The following is an 18157-nucleotide window of genomic DNA, read 5'->3' as shown; positions in this document are numbered from 1 at the left end:
CCCTCTAGTGGTACAAAGTGGAATTGCAGTATTGAGGGAGTCGGCAAAATACTTGGATCATACGTGGTTTAGTTTCAATATCCAAAGATCTCACTTTGCGTTTTATGAAGGGTTAAACTAAGATTTCATTACATTAACAGCTGATTCAAAAAATGCTTCAAAAAATGACGGCAAATCAATGAGTATGGTGGTAAAATGAGGCTAAAACAGGTTAAAGTCAAACCTACAATCCGTTTTTTATAATATGGAGAGGCACAGAAGGGGCCGAGCTGTCGCTCTTCTGTTATATCTACTATGGAAAAGACATTAAAAAACATCACCGGGATGCTATTTCTAATAAAACATCAAGATTTGTCCAAAGACCACACTTTGTTGTGTTCAATGTTATGCTTTGGGAGGTTCACTGTGGATTGTTTGGAATAACTGTTGTAGCATAGCAGAGCCAACAAGTTCATATAACCAGTTTTTATTGAACGATTTGCTGTAATAAGAGTTGATAGACAGATTTCTGGGTGAAACGGATCCTAAATTAAACTCATTTAATTTGATTTCAGAGCACGTGCGAATCAAAAACAATTAAAAAAAAAAAAAGGTGCTTTTAGTTCATTTTTGCCTCGCTGAGCGAAACAGGACTGTCTGTTGATGAAGCGCTGAGAGAATATTTACCCTGACTCAAACCCGGGGCGAGGGTCTTTAAAGGTGGTGGTGCGCGAGTTGTGGTCCACAAAATATCGGACTCCCTCGGCGGTGTACTTCATCTCCCAGCCCGGGGGCAAGGGGTGCTCCTTGATCATCCTGCAACAGGGGAGAGCGGCAGTGAGCGCGGTCCCAGCCTCCCAGCATCCCCCAGCCCTCAGGGGGGAGACTGGAAACATCCCCCCACCACCAAACCAGTCAATTAACCAACCAACCAACCAACCAACCGACTAAACAAATCACCGCCAAACCAACTAATTAACCAACCCATCACCAAACCAATCAATTAACTCACCCACCAACCAACCAAATCACCACCAAACCAACCAATTACCCAACCAATGACCAAGCCAATCAACTAACTAACTCACCACCTAACCAACCAATTAACCTGCCAACCAACCAATCAACCAACCAACCAACCAACCATAAACCCAATCAATTACCCAACCAGCTAACAAACCAACCAAAAAACACCACAACCAAACCCACTAATCAATCAACAAACCGACCCATCACCAAACCAACGATTTAACCAACTAACCAACCCACCACAAAATCAACCAACTAATCAACACACCAAAATCCTACAAAACAACCAACCAGCTAACTCACCAACAAAGCAGCCAAACAATTAAGTTATTTTAATTAAATAATGCATAAGAAAAGCTGTATATTGTTTTTTTTAATGAAAATGATTTTTCAATGAAAAATTATTTGATGCTTATTAAACTAATAATATATATTTATTAAAAAAGGCTGTTGCTGTAGTTGCAGTAGAACAGAGGTTTGCTTTTTTTTTAATTAAACAAATAAGCTCTTATAAAAACTATTTTGAGCTCTGTTCTTGAATAAAAATACCAATTGTAAATTTACATACATTGGCTGATTTTTAGAATTCAAATTGATTAAATATCTTTTTTAAATATCTTCAAATAATTACATTTTTTTATATTATTAATCAAATCATTATGAGATGTAATATTAAATAATTTGGGTTCTGCATTTTGTTGAAGCATTCAATATTTATTAAAAAAATTCTTTGGGTCAAAAAATTCCATTGAAATTTTTTTTGAGCCATAATTTTAAGTAACAGGATGAGGTTACTATCGTATTCCGGCTGCTTGCAGCAGGATCCAGGATCTTCTCCGGCGTCACCACATTGCCAGCTTTAAAACATTCAAGATGCATCCTGAGCGTTCAGATCCCGGACCAACAAACCAACATTCGGCAGACTGGAGGAAAACCGTCAACATCACAGCTCCAGGAAATCTCAGCCTAAAGTAACCCTGGTTCAAACTCAGCTGATGGGACAGGTTTGTGTCTCTTTAATTCACTAAAAAGTCTTTTTTTTTAATGATTTCTGTGTGACTACAGCATGAATCTATAGAATTCCAGTACAGAGTTCCAGTTTATTAAAGGAACACTGGTTATATAGACTTGCAGGCTTGAAAATGCGACGGTTGGTACGGTGGTGAGTGGGTGTGTCCACCAGTTTGGGTGAACCAGAGAACAGAGAGGGAGTCCACAGCTGAATAATCTTCTATCAGCAAACTGGGATCTTTCATAAGTGCATAAATCTATTCATGATTCAAACATCGTTAGCCCTTTTTTTTTTAACTACGGTCACATGAAGGCCACATGGACTTATTTAGACATTACAGCTGTTCAGCTCCAGATGCTTGTAGGGTGAAAATGCAAAAGTAAATGTTACTGCCACTTTTTCCCAAAGATAACTTCAAATTTTAATATCTGTCAGTTCTTCAATAGTTGTGTTTTTAATGTATTGAGAAGCTTTGTGTTAGAAAAAAAAAATCAGCAGAATTCTGTTTTCAGACTGCATTGTGTTCAGCAGATGCATGTGTTTCCTGCATCAAACACTCAAAGCGACAGACTTTCTAATGAGCAGCGGAGTCATGCACACGCATGCACGCACGCACGGGAGTGGTGGTCTTACCCTTGGGTCCGCGGGTCGTCCCACTGCGTCGTTCTGGTGTTGTGGTTGACGAAGTAAACTCGGCCATTGTCCTGGCGCTTCTCTGCAGACACAAACGGGACAGACCGCAGAGGATGAGTTCAAAGGGTGATGAAGGAGGAAAAAAAGAAAGCCTGAGAATACACGAGGGTCTCCGTTCGTAGGAGAGAAAAATCTCACCAGCGCCAGAGAAAACCGGCGAGGCCGTGTGGTATTTCACTGAGGGATGATTCAAATGCCTCTCAAAGGTAAACCCGTCTGCGTGTGTGTGTGTGTGGGAAGACCCTACAAACTGGAGTTCCAAAAAGGTATTGACACTGTGATATATTTTAGCTACGCGTTTAAACTGAAACAATGTTATATCAAAGTTCATTTACCAAAGTTATCAAAAACAACCTTATCTCCAATCTGTTTATTTGTCAATATTATCCCGGCAGTAGATTAATGTACCAAAACGTTTCCTGTCAGTTTTCAGAGCAGGTTTAACATCATTGATCCTCCTGTAAGTTAAGACTGATATTAAAGGAAATGAAACCACATCTATCTATCAGATTCAAAGTTATCCATGGATTTCCACAGGTTTCTGGATTAGAACCCATACTTTTCAGATTCTATATCCTTCCAAAAAGGAATATTATTAGGAAACGCATCACTAACTTCCATTGTTGTACTGATGATACACACATTTATTTATCTATAAAACCAGGCGATACTAGTTAACTTATCTAACAAGAAGCTTGTATTAAAGACATAAAAATCTATATGGGCTTTAACTTTTTGCTTCTGAAATCAGAGAAAACATTCCAAGACATCTGAGAGAAATTAAGTTAACATACAGTAACGAGACGGCATGACCTCTGACCTCCATTAACACTGTGGTGAAGCTGGGAGTTACTTTGCACCAGGGTTTATCCTTTAACTCCCACATTGAACAAGTCTGCAGGACTGATTTCTTTCACCTGGAGTGTCTAAAAAAATCAAGAACATGAATAACTTTTTTCCAGGCTCCATTATCTCTTACAGAGCTGCTGGTTCCATATTACCCAGAAGAGCATTTGGTTCTCTACTGGAGGTTCCTCGGTTCTCTAAAAGTGACCAGGAGGTAGAGTTTTCTTCTGTCAGGGTTTCAGTTAGGGAGGCCAATTATTTATAATTTAATACAGCTTACAGTTAGAGCTGGCTCAGGACAGCCTGGACCACTTTCTAGTGAAGCGGCTGTAGGTTAAGACTGCTGGGAGTTTCTTTCTTTTCTCACTGTACGTACAGTGATGTTCACTATCTCTCCTGTAGTCTGTGCTCTCTTGAAATTACACAACTAAGAAAAGTCTGCTCAACGTGTATCCTGGTTTAATAAACTCTGTTTTTGTTCAAGCTTTCAGGAAGGCGACTTTTTGTCAGATGATAAAATATTAAACATGCTTTTATTCAAGAGTCACATTTTCACGCCTGATTGTAAGGTAATTTATGTTCCTCCTTTAAAGGGATTTATCGACGTGAGCAAGGGGAGTTGCTGGGTACGTTTTTATTGCGCTGCATTATCTTGGTTTGAAAGGTTATTCTCAAATAAAAATTGCTGAGATGAGTTGTTAAAGGTTTCTTTGTCCAATTCCTGTGTTTGATTTAGAGAAAAAAAAATCCAAAGAAATAAAGACGATCCTTTGATAGGCCAGGCAGAATGTGAAGTGAGAGTGTAAAATGTGGTGTAAGTGTGTGTGTGTGTGTGTGTGTGTGTGTGTGTGTGTGTGTGTGTGTGTGTGCCTGTCTGTCTCAGGAGAGAGCAGAGCTGGTGCCTCCTCCTCCTCACATCTTTTTCTCATTAGCAGGAGTGTGCAGAGGGCCCAGAAACAGTAGTGCTCACACTGCAACTCTTTCTAACTCACTCCTCCACCCCCAACTTCCTCCTCCTCCTCCTCCTCCTCCATCTTTGCGCCCCTCGTTGTAACTCTGAGCCTCTAAAAGCCACCGCAGATTTAAAAAAAAAGAAAGAAAGAAAGAAAGAAAGAGAAGGATCCCAACCAGAGATGTAATTGAGGTTTTGGTCTCGCGGCACCACAACATGCTGAAAAAGCATCACTTTTTTTTTTTTTTTTTTGGTAATGATGAAGTCTGTGAAAGAGTTGGCGCGAGAGCGAGTTTGTGAATGAATGAATGTGCGGGACGGCAGCTATCCTGCAGGGATCCGCTTACATTACTCATGTGGGAAAAGGCTGTGAGACGAAGAGCTGCCATCAATAACCCGGGCGGCCTCTGTAATTTGGGGACTTTCAGAGACAGATGAGAAGAAACGAAGAAACGATGGGGGGGGGGGGGGGGGGGGGGCATATAATTCAATCAGTTAACAAGCTGGTGTCTGATTGCAGCACGGCCAAGCGACGTGCACACTTCTCAGGTTCAAACTGAACAGACATGTCGTCCATGAAGGATTAGCAAGTAGTGCATGGCCTCACTGAGATACGAAGAAAAATACACACGAATCCGACTGGTTCAGATGATTATAAAGGTTCAAAATCAGTAAATATGTGCATCAAATTCTGCAAAAAGTAAGAAAAACATTTTATGTGTTCCTTAGCTACAGCGAAAAATCACAAATTTAAGTGAAAATCAGTTTTCAAATCAGTTTTAGTGTTTAACATTCCTTAAAATTCTGCAAAAATATGCATTAAATCTTACAAAATTTGCACCGCTGCTCTTGAACACTGACAAAGCTTCATTGGTTTATATGCGTAAAAATCTGTAGAAAATGAGAAGAAATCAGTGCAACAACAGCTTCAGGGTTTAAAGTGGCTCAAAATCAGGGAACAATTTCTAGTTTGTTTAAAGAAGGTGCAGACATTTCCTTTTTAAATGACTTTAAGGGTCAATATACAGAAAAAGTGACACATTGTAGTTCTTTAATGTAATGAGCAGCGATAAGTAAAATGTATTAAAGGTATTGTTGGTTTGACACAAATTGCAGAAGAAGCTGCAATCAATAAAAGTAGATTGCAAATCAAATAAAGCGAATCTGCTTAAAATGAGCAAAAGGATCAGTCATTTTAAGAGATTTGAAAGAATCTGTCCCATTTTAACGAAATTTTTCCGACTGGCTGCTTCAGTTTTAAAGTGTTGAAAAGGTTTAAAATCAGCAGAAAATGGACGGGTCCAGAAAAAAATTCAATTCTGAGAGACTCGACTGTAAAAAGTCTCTTAAAAAAAATTTAATCAGGCCTCAAATTGATTTGATTTCAAAGCCAAAGTGTTGCATTCAAAAAAAAAAAAAACTTCAATAAATGAACTGAAGTACAATCACAGGCGCTTTTTAGAGGGATCAAAATAATGATATAATTCTTCAAATATGATGCGCTGTAAGAGTTTTACCTAAACTGCAGTTTCATACCTACTACTTTCAGAAATAGACCGAGTGGCATTTCTGAGGTTTGTGAGAGATTAAAATCTGCAAAAATGTTATATTTCTGTGTTGTAGCCCCACTTAAGCGGGCCTTGTTTTAACTACTGCACAAAATCACAGTGAATTAAAGCCACAAATTCTGAACTGCTTTTAATGTTGGCGAAACATTGAAAATACAGAAAATGTGCATAAAAAAGGTTTAAAATCTGCAAAAATGATAAAAATGTGTTGCGCAGTTGTCTTGTTCGAACACTTCAGAAGGAGGAAATTTCAAGGAACTGCACAAATCAAACCTGAATAATGAAACTTTACAGCTGTTTTGGTTCTATATTTACTGAAATCAGAACTGAGTCAAAGTGATGCATTTCCTGACTTCCATCTCTGTTACAGCCAGAGACATAGATTTGGACTAAATTTAGGGCATTCTGACCCAGTTCTGACACTAAAATCACAAAATGTGTCTCAAGTTTTGCACATTCGGGAGAAGTTTCCTGTATTTCTGTGTTGCAGCTTCCTGCAGGAGTCAAACATTCAGTTTAAACATTAACAGTTGGAGAAATCAAGCAGATTTTCTGAAAATGAAGATGAGCAGCGTTCACACGAGGTGAAAGCTGCAGATTTTCATCAAATAATGCTGACTGATGCTCTTTTTTTCTTCTTCATTTTATTGAATGGTGCAGAATTACAGTCTTCTCGAGGAGCTTTCATAACATTAGAACCTCTTATTGAGGCTGAATATTAAAAAGTATTATTAGTGAAGCTTCATATTCCACCAAGGGGATCTGCAGCTCTCACAAGAGGTAAAATCAGGACTTCATGTAAAAGACTGTAGCTTTAAGGTGCTAAAGATGTAAAATTAATTTCCATTGCATCTGTACATGTGCAAACATTTTCTTCTTCATTTTGTCAATTGGTGTAAGATTAGAGCTTTTCTTCATAAGACTTATCAAAATATAGAGATGAGCTGCACATTTAATATGAAAGAAAAACCCACTCTGGTTTCATATGCAGCGTTCACGTGAGGTAAAAACAAGACTAACTGAAAAAAAAGCTTGTTCAAACTTAATTAAAGGCTGCAGATTTAATCTAATGTAAGACATTTTCAATCAAATAACATCTGACAGGATAAAAAGTGGCATAACTGAAGAACTAAAAACTTGTAAATTCAGAAAATCTGATTTTATAACATAAGGAAGCTGCAACTGGAATATAACAACAGAGAGATAATAAAGTAAAACCAGGATACCAAGTGAAAAATTGCAGCCTTGTATCAAGAGAGAAGCTAAACGTTGTTTCAAGAAGGACTTCTGATTCAGAGGAAAAGAAAAGTTCTCCAGAGTAGAAATGTTGCATACGCAAAGATCTCAGGTGGGAAATTACAGCTTTACATCAAAAAGAAGAAGAAGAAGAAGAAGAAGAAGAAGAAGAAGAAGAAGAAGAAACCCAGATTATGAAGAAGAGTTGATTTCCCTGAAGGTATAAAAGGTCATTTGATTGAAGACATATGTTCTCCTGATTCATATGCAGTGATCAGTAGAGCAACACATGAATTCGAGGCGCTAAATATGAGTTTCACCTCAAAAACAAGCCTGCTGTCTCATCTAAAAAGCTTTCTGGGCAGATTTCAGAAGGTGTAGAGCCAGAAAGAAGAAAAGAAAATGTTGCCTCACAGGAGGAGAAGCCAAGACTGAAGCTGGTTCGAATCAGTTTTACATCAGACCAGATGCTAAATGTTGAGTTTGTTGCTCTCAAACGAAGCTCAGAGGGCAGAAGAAGGCTCCCTGAGGAGATTTTATGAGATGTGAACATAAAGGGGAGCTGGACTTTTCCACAGTGGAAATGAGAGAGGAAAAGACAAACAGGATCCAAGGTGGGATGATTTCAGATTTGCTTCAATAAAGATGTTAATTTCGTTACAGGAGGCCTGATGAAAGGCTCCTGGGGCAGATTTAGAAGGATGTAGAAGAACGTTCTCAGAAGAATCAGACTTTATGGAATGAATGTAATGAGGAGCTGGACGGCGTGTGAAAACTTACCCCATCCAGGAGGCAGCGGGCCCAGAGGGTCGTTTTCCACCGGGGCTCCGGACGGCTGAGGGAGACACAAGAGAGACAAACTCCCGTTAGGACGCCGTTCTCCATCTCGCCGCTCCGCTCCGCTCTCCTGCTTCCTCGGAGGGAAAATAACCGAAACCCGGCGAGGAGCCGGGAGACCTGGCCCGGCCGGGGGGCGACACCTGAGGGGAAGTGAGGGAGCGAGTGTGCGCGGGGGTGAAGGTGAGGGGGTATATGTGCGGGGGGAGGGGACGGGAGGGGAGGGGCTCCTCTCGGCGGCGGCGCTGAGGGGCGACTGAGGGAGCCGGCGGCCGGACGCTCGTACGCGTTCCTGAGGCTCCACGCTCGGGAGGAGGATAAAACAACAAGGCTGTCCCAATGATCGCAGAGGCCCCGCCCACTTTGCCCCACCCACCAGGCTTCCCGCTCTCCTCCTCCTCCTCCTCCTCCTCTAGCGCTGCTGTGAAAGCAGGCAGGGAGGTGCGATGTCTGAGGGAACTGAGGGAACATTCATGCTTGTTCCAGACTCCCCTCCTCCTCCTCCTCCTGCCCCACCCACCCCACCCCACCTCCACCCTGCCCCCCCACCCCGGGGCAGCCTGACAAAAGGCACCTTTATTCACCCTGAGCCTGGAAACCGCTGTGAGGTTTACTCAGCCTGCACTCATATACACACACAAGGAGAGGGAGAGCGAGAGACAGACAGACAGAGAGAGAGAGTGGAAAAGTTTGTGAGCTGCTAACAGTCTGTCAGTGTGTGGAAACACACACACACACACACACACACACACTCACACACGTACACACAGGTGGAAAAAAAAGAAGCTGAAAAGACGCTTGTTAGTTAGAAATTAGCTGCGTGAAGACATTTATCACACAGGATGTTTCGGCGTGAAACAAAAGTTTATTTACTCGAAATGGAGAGTAATCTGTTACACAACACTTCTGCACAGCTCAAGATTTATAAATTCAAGAAACTGTGGGGACCGGCACATGAGCGTCAGGTTCTGTCAATACTGAAAATATGTTGCAATCTCTGGGTTTCAAAAATAATTTTAAAAAAGTGACCCTGAACTCTAATTCAACCAAATTCTGCTTGTGATGGTGAACAGCTCAGGTTTGAGTATCAGAGTCTTAAATTAGCAGTTTTTTACTTTTAGGAGTGAAGCACAGCTGTGCACATGGATGAAAACATGCAGCTGAGAAAACTCTCTGATGTGAAACTGTTCAGACTGAAATCAGCTTTTTGCTGCAAAAACTCAATTCTTGACTTATCTGCTCCCTGATCTAAAGTATCAATCACACATCTCATTATATGTTTTCAATGAACCAGCCGACAAACTCGTGTTGGTATATCTTGATCTAAAAACATCACTATTGAACTGACTGAACAAATCTACCAGGCTGCACTGAAACAGTCTCAGAACTGCTCCAATGTCAAAAAGATGTGCTGAACTTGTGTTGCAGTTATTTACAGACAGAATCAATATTACCAAAGAATGCACTTTAAATTGTGCACTTTTTTCTTCTATTCTCTGTCTGTTTTGTTTCGCACTAAAAATGCCAAGCTGCACTTTAAAAATCGGACAAAATGTATCCCTGAATTCCTGGGAAAACAGAAGATACACTGCATGTTTATATTACTGATTCTGACAGGCTACATTTGGCTAGAAAATGACTCAAAGTGTGTGTGGGAATGTCTGATGGCAAAACAAAAAGTGTCTTTTTAAGTGAAAATGAGGAATAAATAAAGTCGGTGTAAAAAAACAGCAGTTTTGTAAAAGCAGTAATAATGTAGTTTTCATGTTGGGCCACCAGTGGGAGCTGTTATCTGTTCTCTAACAGTTGTGTTTTCAGTGGCTCAGAGCACCGTTGTCGTGTGAACAGACACACACAAACACACAAAAAAGAGAAAGTTCAAAGTGTCTTCAGCTTTGAGGTTTTGCTGCAGGTCACTGTGTCACTTTTAGGACTGTGTGATTCATTTTTCTGTTCACATCATGCTTTTTTTGTGTAGTTTGAAGGCTGTGAAACAGCTTTTTGTCCTCGAGTTGTATCTCTTTGAGGGCGACAGTTGTGTTTTTTGGAGTTATTTGTGACTCATTTGTTGTTTGTTTTAAAGATCTTTGCAGCTTTCTGTCTCATTTCCATGCTTCTTTGAGGTTGTTTAGCTCCATTTTCACTTGTTTCGCTCTTTCGCGGCATTGTGATGACACTTTTGTGGATTTTTTTTTAGTTAATTTTAGTGGCTGAAACATCTCTGACGTAATGTGCATTTCTTTACAGTTCTTTCTTACATTCATGCTTATTCAGTTTGGGTTTGATTGATCCTTCTTTTGCAGCTTTTTGCTGATTCTCTACCTTTAGGTCTGCAGGTCATGGATGTTTGTCTGAAATTATTTGAGATCCTTCATACAGATTGTTCTTGTGATTGTTTCTTTCTCATCCTGCATTTTGTAGTGGTGAAATGGATTTTTGTGGTAGTTTTCTGAATCTTTGAGGTAATGCTTAAGCCAGGCTGAAATATAAATCTGTGATGAAAAGTCGAGGAGTAAATGAAGCACTTTCACTTCAACCCAGCACATGTGCAGAGAGGCAGACATGCTGGGTTTTAGTGTGGAAACGTCTCTGCTTGGCAGCTCAGGTGAAGCCTCTCATGTCCTGAGCCAAACTTCTCCACCTGAAAGCTGCTGGACCTTCAAAACAGGCTTCTTAAGAAAAAAAAAAGTTTTGGATGCTGCTACTTCTAGCAGAAGCAACAAAGTGGAACTTTTATCCACCGAACGTCAACGTCACTGCAGAGAGTGACTGAGGCCGTCTGAAGCAGCTCTGTCATGGAAACTGTGAGAGAACGAGTGTGTGTGTGTGTGTGTGTGTGTGTGTGTGTGTGTGTCCGTGGCTGTGTGTGCCCGCCGTCCCACCCTTCTGGGTTTTCTGTGACTAAAAAAGGTAAAAGGAGAATATAATGATATAAAGACATGATGACTTCACCCTCAGCGGCTCAGCAGCTTCCAGACGGAGCGCAGGAGGAGGAGGGCTGAGAAAACAGTCGGGGAGGGGGCAGCGTGTTGGCAGGGACGTGTGAAATAAAGGTTGGGTGTTATGGATCTGGGAGGAAAAGGCCATAAAGGCCTGTTTTTGAGACGAGGCGCCACAGGTGGAAACGGTGATTTCAGCTTTTAAAGAGTCGGAGAGAGAGAAAAAAGTTTTATTCCATTAGATTCACACTAATAATTATTTGGTCGAGTTTTTGTCATTCTCTATTTTCTGTGGTCGTCTTTGGGGACAACTTGGAATTTTCAGCCTATTTGTGACTACTTGAGGTTTTTGTACCTTATATTATTATTGAGATTTCTGTGACTATTTTATTTGATACTGTGATTTTATGACGATTCCTTTTCTTGTATCATGTTATATATGCCTCACCAGGTCCTTTATAAGACCAATGAACCAATGTGGGCGGCTGTGGCTAGGTTGATAGAGTGGTTGTTGGTTTGATTCTCCATCTCCCATGTCCATATGCCGAAGTGTCCTTCAGCAAGACACAGAAACCCAAACTGGTCCCATTGGATGGACTGGGCTGATGCCTAAACTGGTGTGCGAACTTGAATTTGCAGTGTGAAACACTTTGGGTTCTAATTAAGCAGTATAAAAAGTGTTATATAGATGTAGGTCTTTTAAAAAGAACAACCTGTTGAAAAGACTATTTTTTTCAAGAAATAGAAACAAACAAAAAAAAATGTACAAAAGTCTAAAACAACTCTAAAATATCTAAACAAATTCCATATTTGCCAACAATTTTCTACTAATCAGGTCCCAAACCTATCCGAGAGCATCCTAAATTAGCCTAAAAGCAAGTCAAAACCATCCTTAAATCACAAACAAACATGTAGTTTGAACTTAAAACCACTAAATGTGAAGTATTCATCTGTAAACAGACAGAAAACGCAAAGAAATCCTGTTTTGTGATCACAGCATGGAGAGAAAATTCTTCCTGACCTGGTGCAAAAACAACCTTAAGTCTTCACAACAGAGCAGCATCAGTGGAGCTTAAATAACTTCTGATGGCTGTTTTTTTTTCCTGCTGTCAATGACTGAAAAAAAAAAAAGGGAGTAAACAGGAGAGTTTATTTTTTACTGTTCCAGTGATGAAACGCTGAAACACAGGGTCGATTCAGGTGCTGCTGGTGAGGGGGCGATAGAGGGAGGAGGAGGATGAATAGGAGGAGGAGGACTGACGCGACAACTCAGGATGAAGAGTGGCACAGACAGGAAAAAAAGTTTATCTGAAAATAGTTAAGATAAAAACTGCAGATGTTCCGGTTAGTGCAGAAGAAAAGGGGAATTTGGAGGGTGTGGGGGTAAAAAGAGGAAGGGAGGGGTAAAAAAAAAAAAAAAAAAGAGAGAGGGGGGAGTTAATGAGCGTGAGGCTGCTCTCTGTGGGTTTGTAACAAGCTCTGTTGTAGCTGTGCAGTTTGTTTCATGACCACAGAACACTGAAGCTGCTTCTGTTCCCAAAACACTGAATTCATGAAATTCAATCACTAAAAGTCAAAAACATAAAAGATTCAGAGATATGTTCAAAGAAAGGCCTAAAATGACAAGAAAGGAATATTTTTAAAAGCTTTTTTGCATCATTTTGGGGATATTTGGTCACATTTTGATGTTGTTCTGTCATTTCGATGCTATTTTGTGACTTTTGGAGATACCGTGTCATTTTGGATTGATTTTGTCACTTTTGGAGACTGCGTTTTGTATTTTGGGTAATTTTGTTGTTTTTGAAAGTTGTGCTGCATAATTTTTAGGCTATTTTGTTATTTCTTTTAAATGTATTTTTTTTTAATTCAGTGGTCATTTTGTCATTTCTGTAGCTTTATCATTATAATGATAAATCATTTTAATGATCAAGCCAAATTTAAATGAAAAAGTAAGGATAAACCATTATTTTGTTATATTTGAAGGTTCTGTTTTATCACTTTGTGGCCATTTTATTACTTTTGGAGGGTTTACTTTTGTCATTTCAGTGTGACATCATTAACTCTGCATTCCGAGTTCCAAAGAGAACTGGAACACTGCAAAACAAACAGGTTCTTTTTTGTGATGCTTTCTTTGTACGGGAAAAAATACTGAATACAGAATCTAATTTCCAGTGAGGGCAGTTATCACTTCCTGTTTTTCTTACACAGCAAGCTCATGTGAAGTTCAGAGGTCAAAGAGGGAACACTTTATTCAATCAATCTAAACTTTTTTTTTTTGGTTAAATTGTTGAATAGTTATTACAAGGAGTTATTACAGGAAAGCCTTTTACATTAAAGTGAGTTACTGAACTGAATTCACAGCATCGCGGTTGTTTTTCAACGTGTGTGTGTGTGTGTGTGTGTGTGTGTGTGTGCGTGCGTGCGTGCGTGCGTGCATGGCCTCGTTACAGCAGCATGGTCCATTTAAGAGTGCCGTCCAGCCCCTTCACCCTGTTTGGTCGTCATGTGCCGCAGAAGAGAAATGTGGCACCAGACCTCCACATTACAGAGCAGTGAACGCATCACACACACACACACACACACACACACACACACACACACACACACACACACACACACACATACATCTGTCTGATTCACACACATTGTCTTAAAAAAAAAAACCCTCCACCCCTCAAACACTGCTCCCAGTAACCCCGCCAAACCTGTAAAATGGACTGTGTGTGTGTGTGTGTGTGTGTGTGTGTGTGTGTGTGTGTGTGTGTGTGTGTGTGTGTGTGTCACTCAGCCAGTAGAACATGTGTGTATGTGTGTTTTCTCGTTCACACACATTGGGGCCATAAATAGAAACTGCTATCAGCATGGCGGGCATACCAAGACTGGGGGGGGGGGGGGGGGGGCGGGCGGTGGCGGCGAACAACCAACAACATGGCCAAGACTGCCTTTTCACACACATGTAACCACCACACACACACACACACACACACACACACACACACACACCTCAATTAACTAAGTAAAGTATATTAGTTTTAAGCTGCTGGGTGAATACTACTGTAAACCAAGACAAAGAAATGACATTTTTGAAATTAAATGAAGAAATAAATAAAACGAGAACACTTTCAATTAAAAACTGAAACCTTTTGTAGCGTTTTAGGTTTCGGTTAACATGACAAGGCTGCCGGCAGCTACTGAAAACACAACTTTTTGAAATCATCTCCCAAGGTGAAACTTTTAATAAAAGCTCCGACTCCATCTCTGTGTGTGTCTGGTTTCATTACAAAAACGCTCAACAGCACCCACTAGTGACCCGACTTGAACATTACGTCGTATTCGGCGTTTTCACTTGAAGTGTTTTTGTGTAAGTGGGGAAAAAATTTAAGGAACAACTTTTTAAAATTTTTTTAGTTGGCAAATAATTCTAGGTGGACAGGCGATGCCAGCTCTGAGGCTAACTACTTCAGCTTCCTGACTCGACAGTTACAAGGTGAATCTGAGTCTGAGGCATCATTACTTCATTATTTTTATTTATTTATTCAAGCCTTCACATCTCTTATGGAACACATTTGTCTGAGCTGAACTCTGAAAACTCTCTTTAGTACTGCGCTCGGTGTCTGTCTGGGATCTTAGACATTGTCTGCTAAATCCTACAATGTGTGTTTGAAAAAAGAAGAAAAGGGAGGCGGGGCCGAGGTATCATTTTTTAGGGGTTGAATGGAGTCAAACATCAGTGAAGTTTACTCCTGCGAGGAGGCGCACACTCGGAAACACGTAAAAACGCTCAGTTGTGAGGAGACGGTGGAAAACAAAAGCTCTGCGCCTGAAACACGCACACAATTCATAAAAGCTGAAAGAGAAGTGCGCAGAGTGTGGGGTGGGGTGTTTTAATGGAGGCCTGTAAGACTTTTAAGGCTGTTTTTTTACTAATGGTCCATTGAGAAAGCTCTGTTGTTTTAGTCCCATAAGACTTTACCGTCTGGCTGCTGTCTGACCTTGGCTGCTTCTCTGAGAGGACGCCGACTGTCTCTCACACACACACACACACACACAAAGTCCGAATCTCCACAAACTACGCTGGAAAAATACTATAAACAAGTCTCAAATAACACTTTTAATCCCCCCCACAGCTGACAGACGTCTGGCTGCGCTACATGTGCTGCAATGACATTAAAGTCCAAACAAAGATCGGTTATGTGACAATTAGAGAAACTGGAGAAACTTGAGTCAGCGGTAATGTGCGACACAGAGAAGGTTTCCAACTTTCAGAACCCAGAAGAAGTGACATAAAAGGAGATACGCACAGTTTTAATACATTTTGACATGAAGTCGTGGTATCGTTTTCATAATGTCGTAATACACACGGAAATTTGACAACCACGTAAACCTTTGTAGTTTGCACACCAGGCCACTAGCTGGTGCTTTTTTTTCCATGAATGAAATGTTTTCCACATATGCAGATGACAGAGTAGTAAATGTATTGAATGTTCACTTTATTGATGTCGATCTATTGACACCTGCAGACAAACTATTGACTGCGACTGTAGTGTTCACGTGAAGCATTCGGTGTTTCCGAAAAGTTCTATTTTCAATGTTTTGACAGAGACGGGACAACTAAAATCTGATCAGCAACATCTCAGACTGTTCTTTATTTTAGTTCTAGCCTGAGGCACGGTGTTAGCGTATGAACTGGTGATGTGGTGCTGGCACAGAAACTCTTTACATAGCGTTGGTGTATCAATTCTTCACCAGGGATGAGTACCAAGCCCAGGCATTAAACGAGCCTGGGGTGAAATTTCTTAACACTGGAGGATCAATTGACTGTAATGGTATTATTTTTTTAACGGTACTTTAGAACTGTTCTTAAAGGAGAACTATGCAACTTTTGCTCTCGCGCTCCCCCTACTCGTTTCCTGTGAAAGCTCACTGTCGTAAACATTCTTCGCATCGTTTACCCCCACAGGGATTCTGAAAAAACATTTATTGAGGTAAAAAAGTTGCATAGTTCTGCTTTAAAAATCTTTTTTGCACCACTGACCAGTATTATACAACATAATTTTTCCACCGACAGTTTAGATTCGTAAATAGCTACTGTTGTTTAGTGTTTTCATCACCACCTTAGTGTTAATAAGGTGATTTGTTGAAAAGATTGCTTGGTTGATCTTTTTTTTAATATTTCTATGGAAGGTTACAATGAAAAAGACCTAAAGGAGTAACAATAAAAGTATGAGATCGATTTCCCTAGCGGTGTAAGTTGTAGTACCAATAAATTCTTAATGATACCCATCCCAACTGTTCACATAGAGTTAGCATGTAAGTTCTTTATGTGGTGTTAGTAATATAAATCTGGGCTGTAGTGTCATTGATATAAACCAGTGGTGTGGTGGTAGTGTATAAATTAAAATATGACTTGGCGTGACTGTATGAATCAATGGTGTGGTGTCAGTGTATCACCCTGTAATGTGGCATTATTCTAAAAATACATTACTCGTGTTAGGGTGTGAACCAGTGATGTGTTAGCATATTAGCCAGCGATGGTTTATATGCACAGTCTCATAGAGTGAGCGTGTGAAGCGTTGACATGGCGGGTTACCTGGTACAGGAAGCGCTGGCTGAACTGGTGCATGGCGCCCTGCAGCTGGCTGCGCTGACTCTGCCACTGCTGGTAGTTTCTCACGGACTCGGCCGTGGGTCTCTGCCATGTGGTGGTTCTGGTGTTGTGGTCCACATAGTAAAAGCGGCCTCGCTGGTCCACTCGCTTCTCCCAGCTAGACAGTGGGGGAGAGGAGAGGGGTGAGAGTTGCTTTCGACATTTTCTCAAGCATGTGAAGAGTGGGTGGCTACAACGAAAGGCTGCAGATAGTAACATGTTTTAAACTGATTAATAGAGAGGAGGAAAAAGAAACAAAGACAAGAAAAGGAAGGAAAAACATTTGTGAGGGAGCCAAGAAAAGGAAAAACAAACGAGTAGAGATGTACGGACGGAAGGGATTTCAGCAAGAACCCTCGGTGGTCTCAAAACACTAAAAAAGGTCACTGAAATTAAACAGCAGATATATTATTCTTTTGGTAAACATCACCCAACACGTGTTCACAAGACCAGGTGACCCTAACGGTGTTCACCTGAATGGAAGATTTGCTCACTTGATTTAGGTATAACCAAGAGGAGTATCAAACAAAAGGTAACGGCGATTAAACAAGTCAACAGTATTGGTTTCTCACTCGTCAATCAGAGCTAATGAAGTCTCAGATCAGAAGTTAAAGGTAAAAAACGTATTGAACCTGCTGCAAACCAAAACTCTTAATCTGAAGCTCTGACCTTTGACACCCTGAAGACCCTGAGAGGCCTTTATCTGAATCAGGTCATCCTGGAGTTCTTGTGGCTTTTCCTTGAGGCTTTCTTAAACGTCAGCCTCTCCATTGTTTTTATGACTTTGGTCTTCTTATCGCCACCTCCTGGATTGGAGGTGCGGTGTATTTATACTGATTACTTTTCAGTATGTGATCAGTCTAACTTTCACAGCTACCGCAAGTATGGTCACAGGAACCTTTGAGTTCCTTGAAGAGATGTAACTGGAACCTTTCAGGTACTTGAAAACGGCTTCTAAGGCAGATGATGAACAACAACAATGGCAGGATTCAGAACAACGTGACTCCTTGCCAATATTCTACTGGGACTTTTCGTTTCATAGTTAGTTGACCCTAATCCCTGTGATAGCACTAAAACTCTGTCCATACGACTGTCCGTGTACTCCCATCATAAATGTTCACAGCTTTACTATCCTGTGCATGCATGTGGTGTGGTTTCATTACAAAAACAAACATCAGCACCGACTCGTGGCCTGGTATACATCATTTTCAGTGTTTCTACTGTGTAAACAGAAAATATTTTCAGAACACTAACATGTGAAAATGCAAAAACGATGTGTTTTCACAGAGTCAGATTGAAGCTTTTGTTTGTTGTCATGATGTCTAACAGTGTGATTGGCAGAACAGTGAAGTAGGCATGGTTTATGCTGGAAAAAGAGTTTCCCAGGAGTTTCTCGTGAAACATCAAATGTCCTGCAGA

General features: G+C 40.6%; 1 protein-coding gene across 2 annotated transcripts in view; it reads right to left on the bottom strand.

The window, feature by feature from the left end:
• LOC115391246 (NEDD4-like E3 ubiquitin-protein ligase WWP2) overlaps positions 1-18157 on the bottom strand; it is a 51140-nt gene that overhangs the window by 9109 nt on the left and 23874 nt on the right. The window contains exons 10-13 of one of the 2 annotated variants that reach the window (XM_030095364.1): positions 16682-16856; positions 8096-8150; positions 2654-2735; positions 667-795 (exon numbers count right to left, since the gene is read on the bottom strand). In XM_030095364.1, the coding sequence (XP_029951224.1) occupies positions 667-795; positions 2654-2735; positions 8096-8150; positions 16682-16856 (441 nt within the window). The remainder of the gene's footprint in view (positions 1-666; positions 796-2653; positions 2736-8095; positions 8151-16681; positions 16857-18157) is intronic. The other variant, XM_030095365.1, reaches the window with a different exon arrangement.

This window comes from Salarias fasciatus, chromosome 7, assembly GCF_902148845.1.
Source record: "Salarias fasciatus chromosome 7, fSalaFa1.1, whole genome shotgun sequence".
NCBI classification, from domain to species: Eukaryota; Metazoa; Chordata; class Actinopteri; order Blenniiformes; family Blenniidae; genus Salarias; species Salarias fasciatus.
This window is presented reverse-complemented; position numbering and strand designations above follow the sequence as displayed.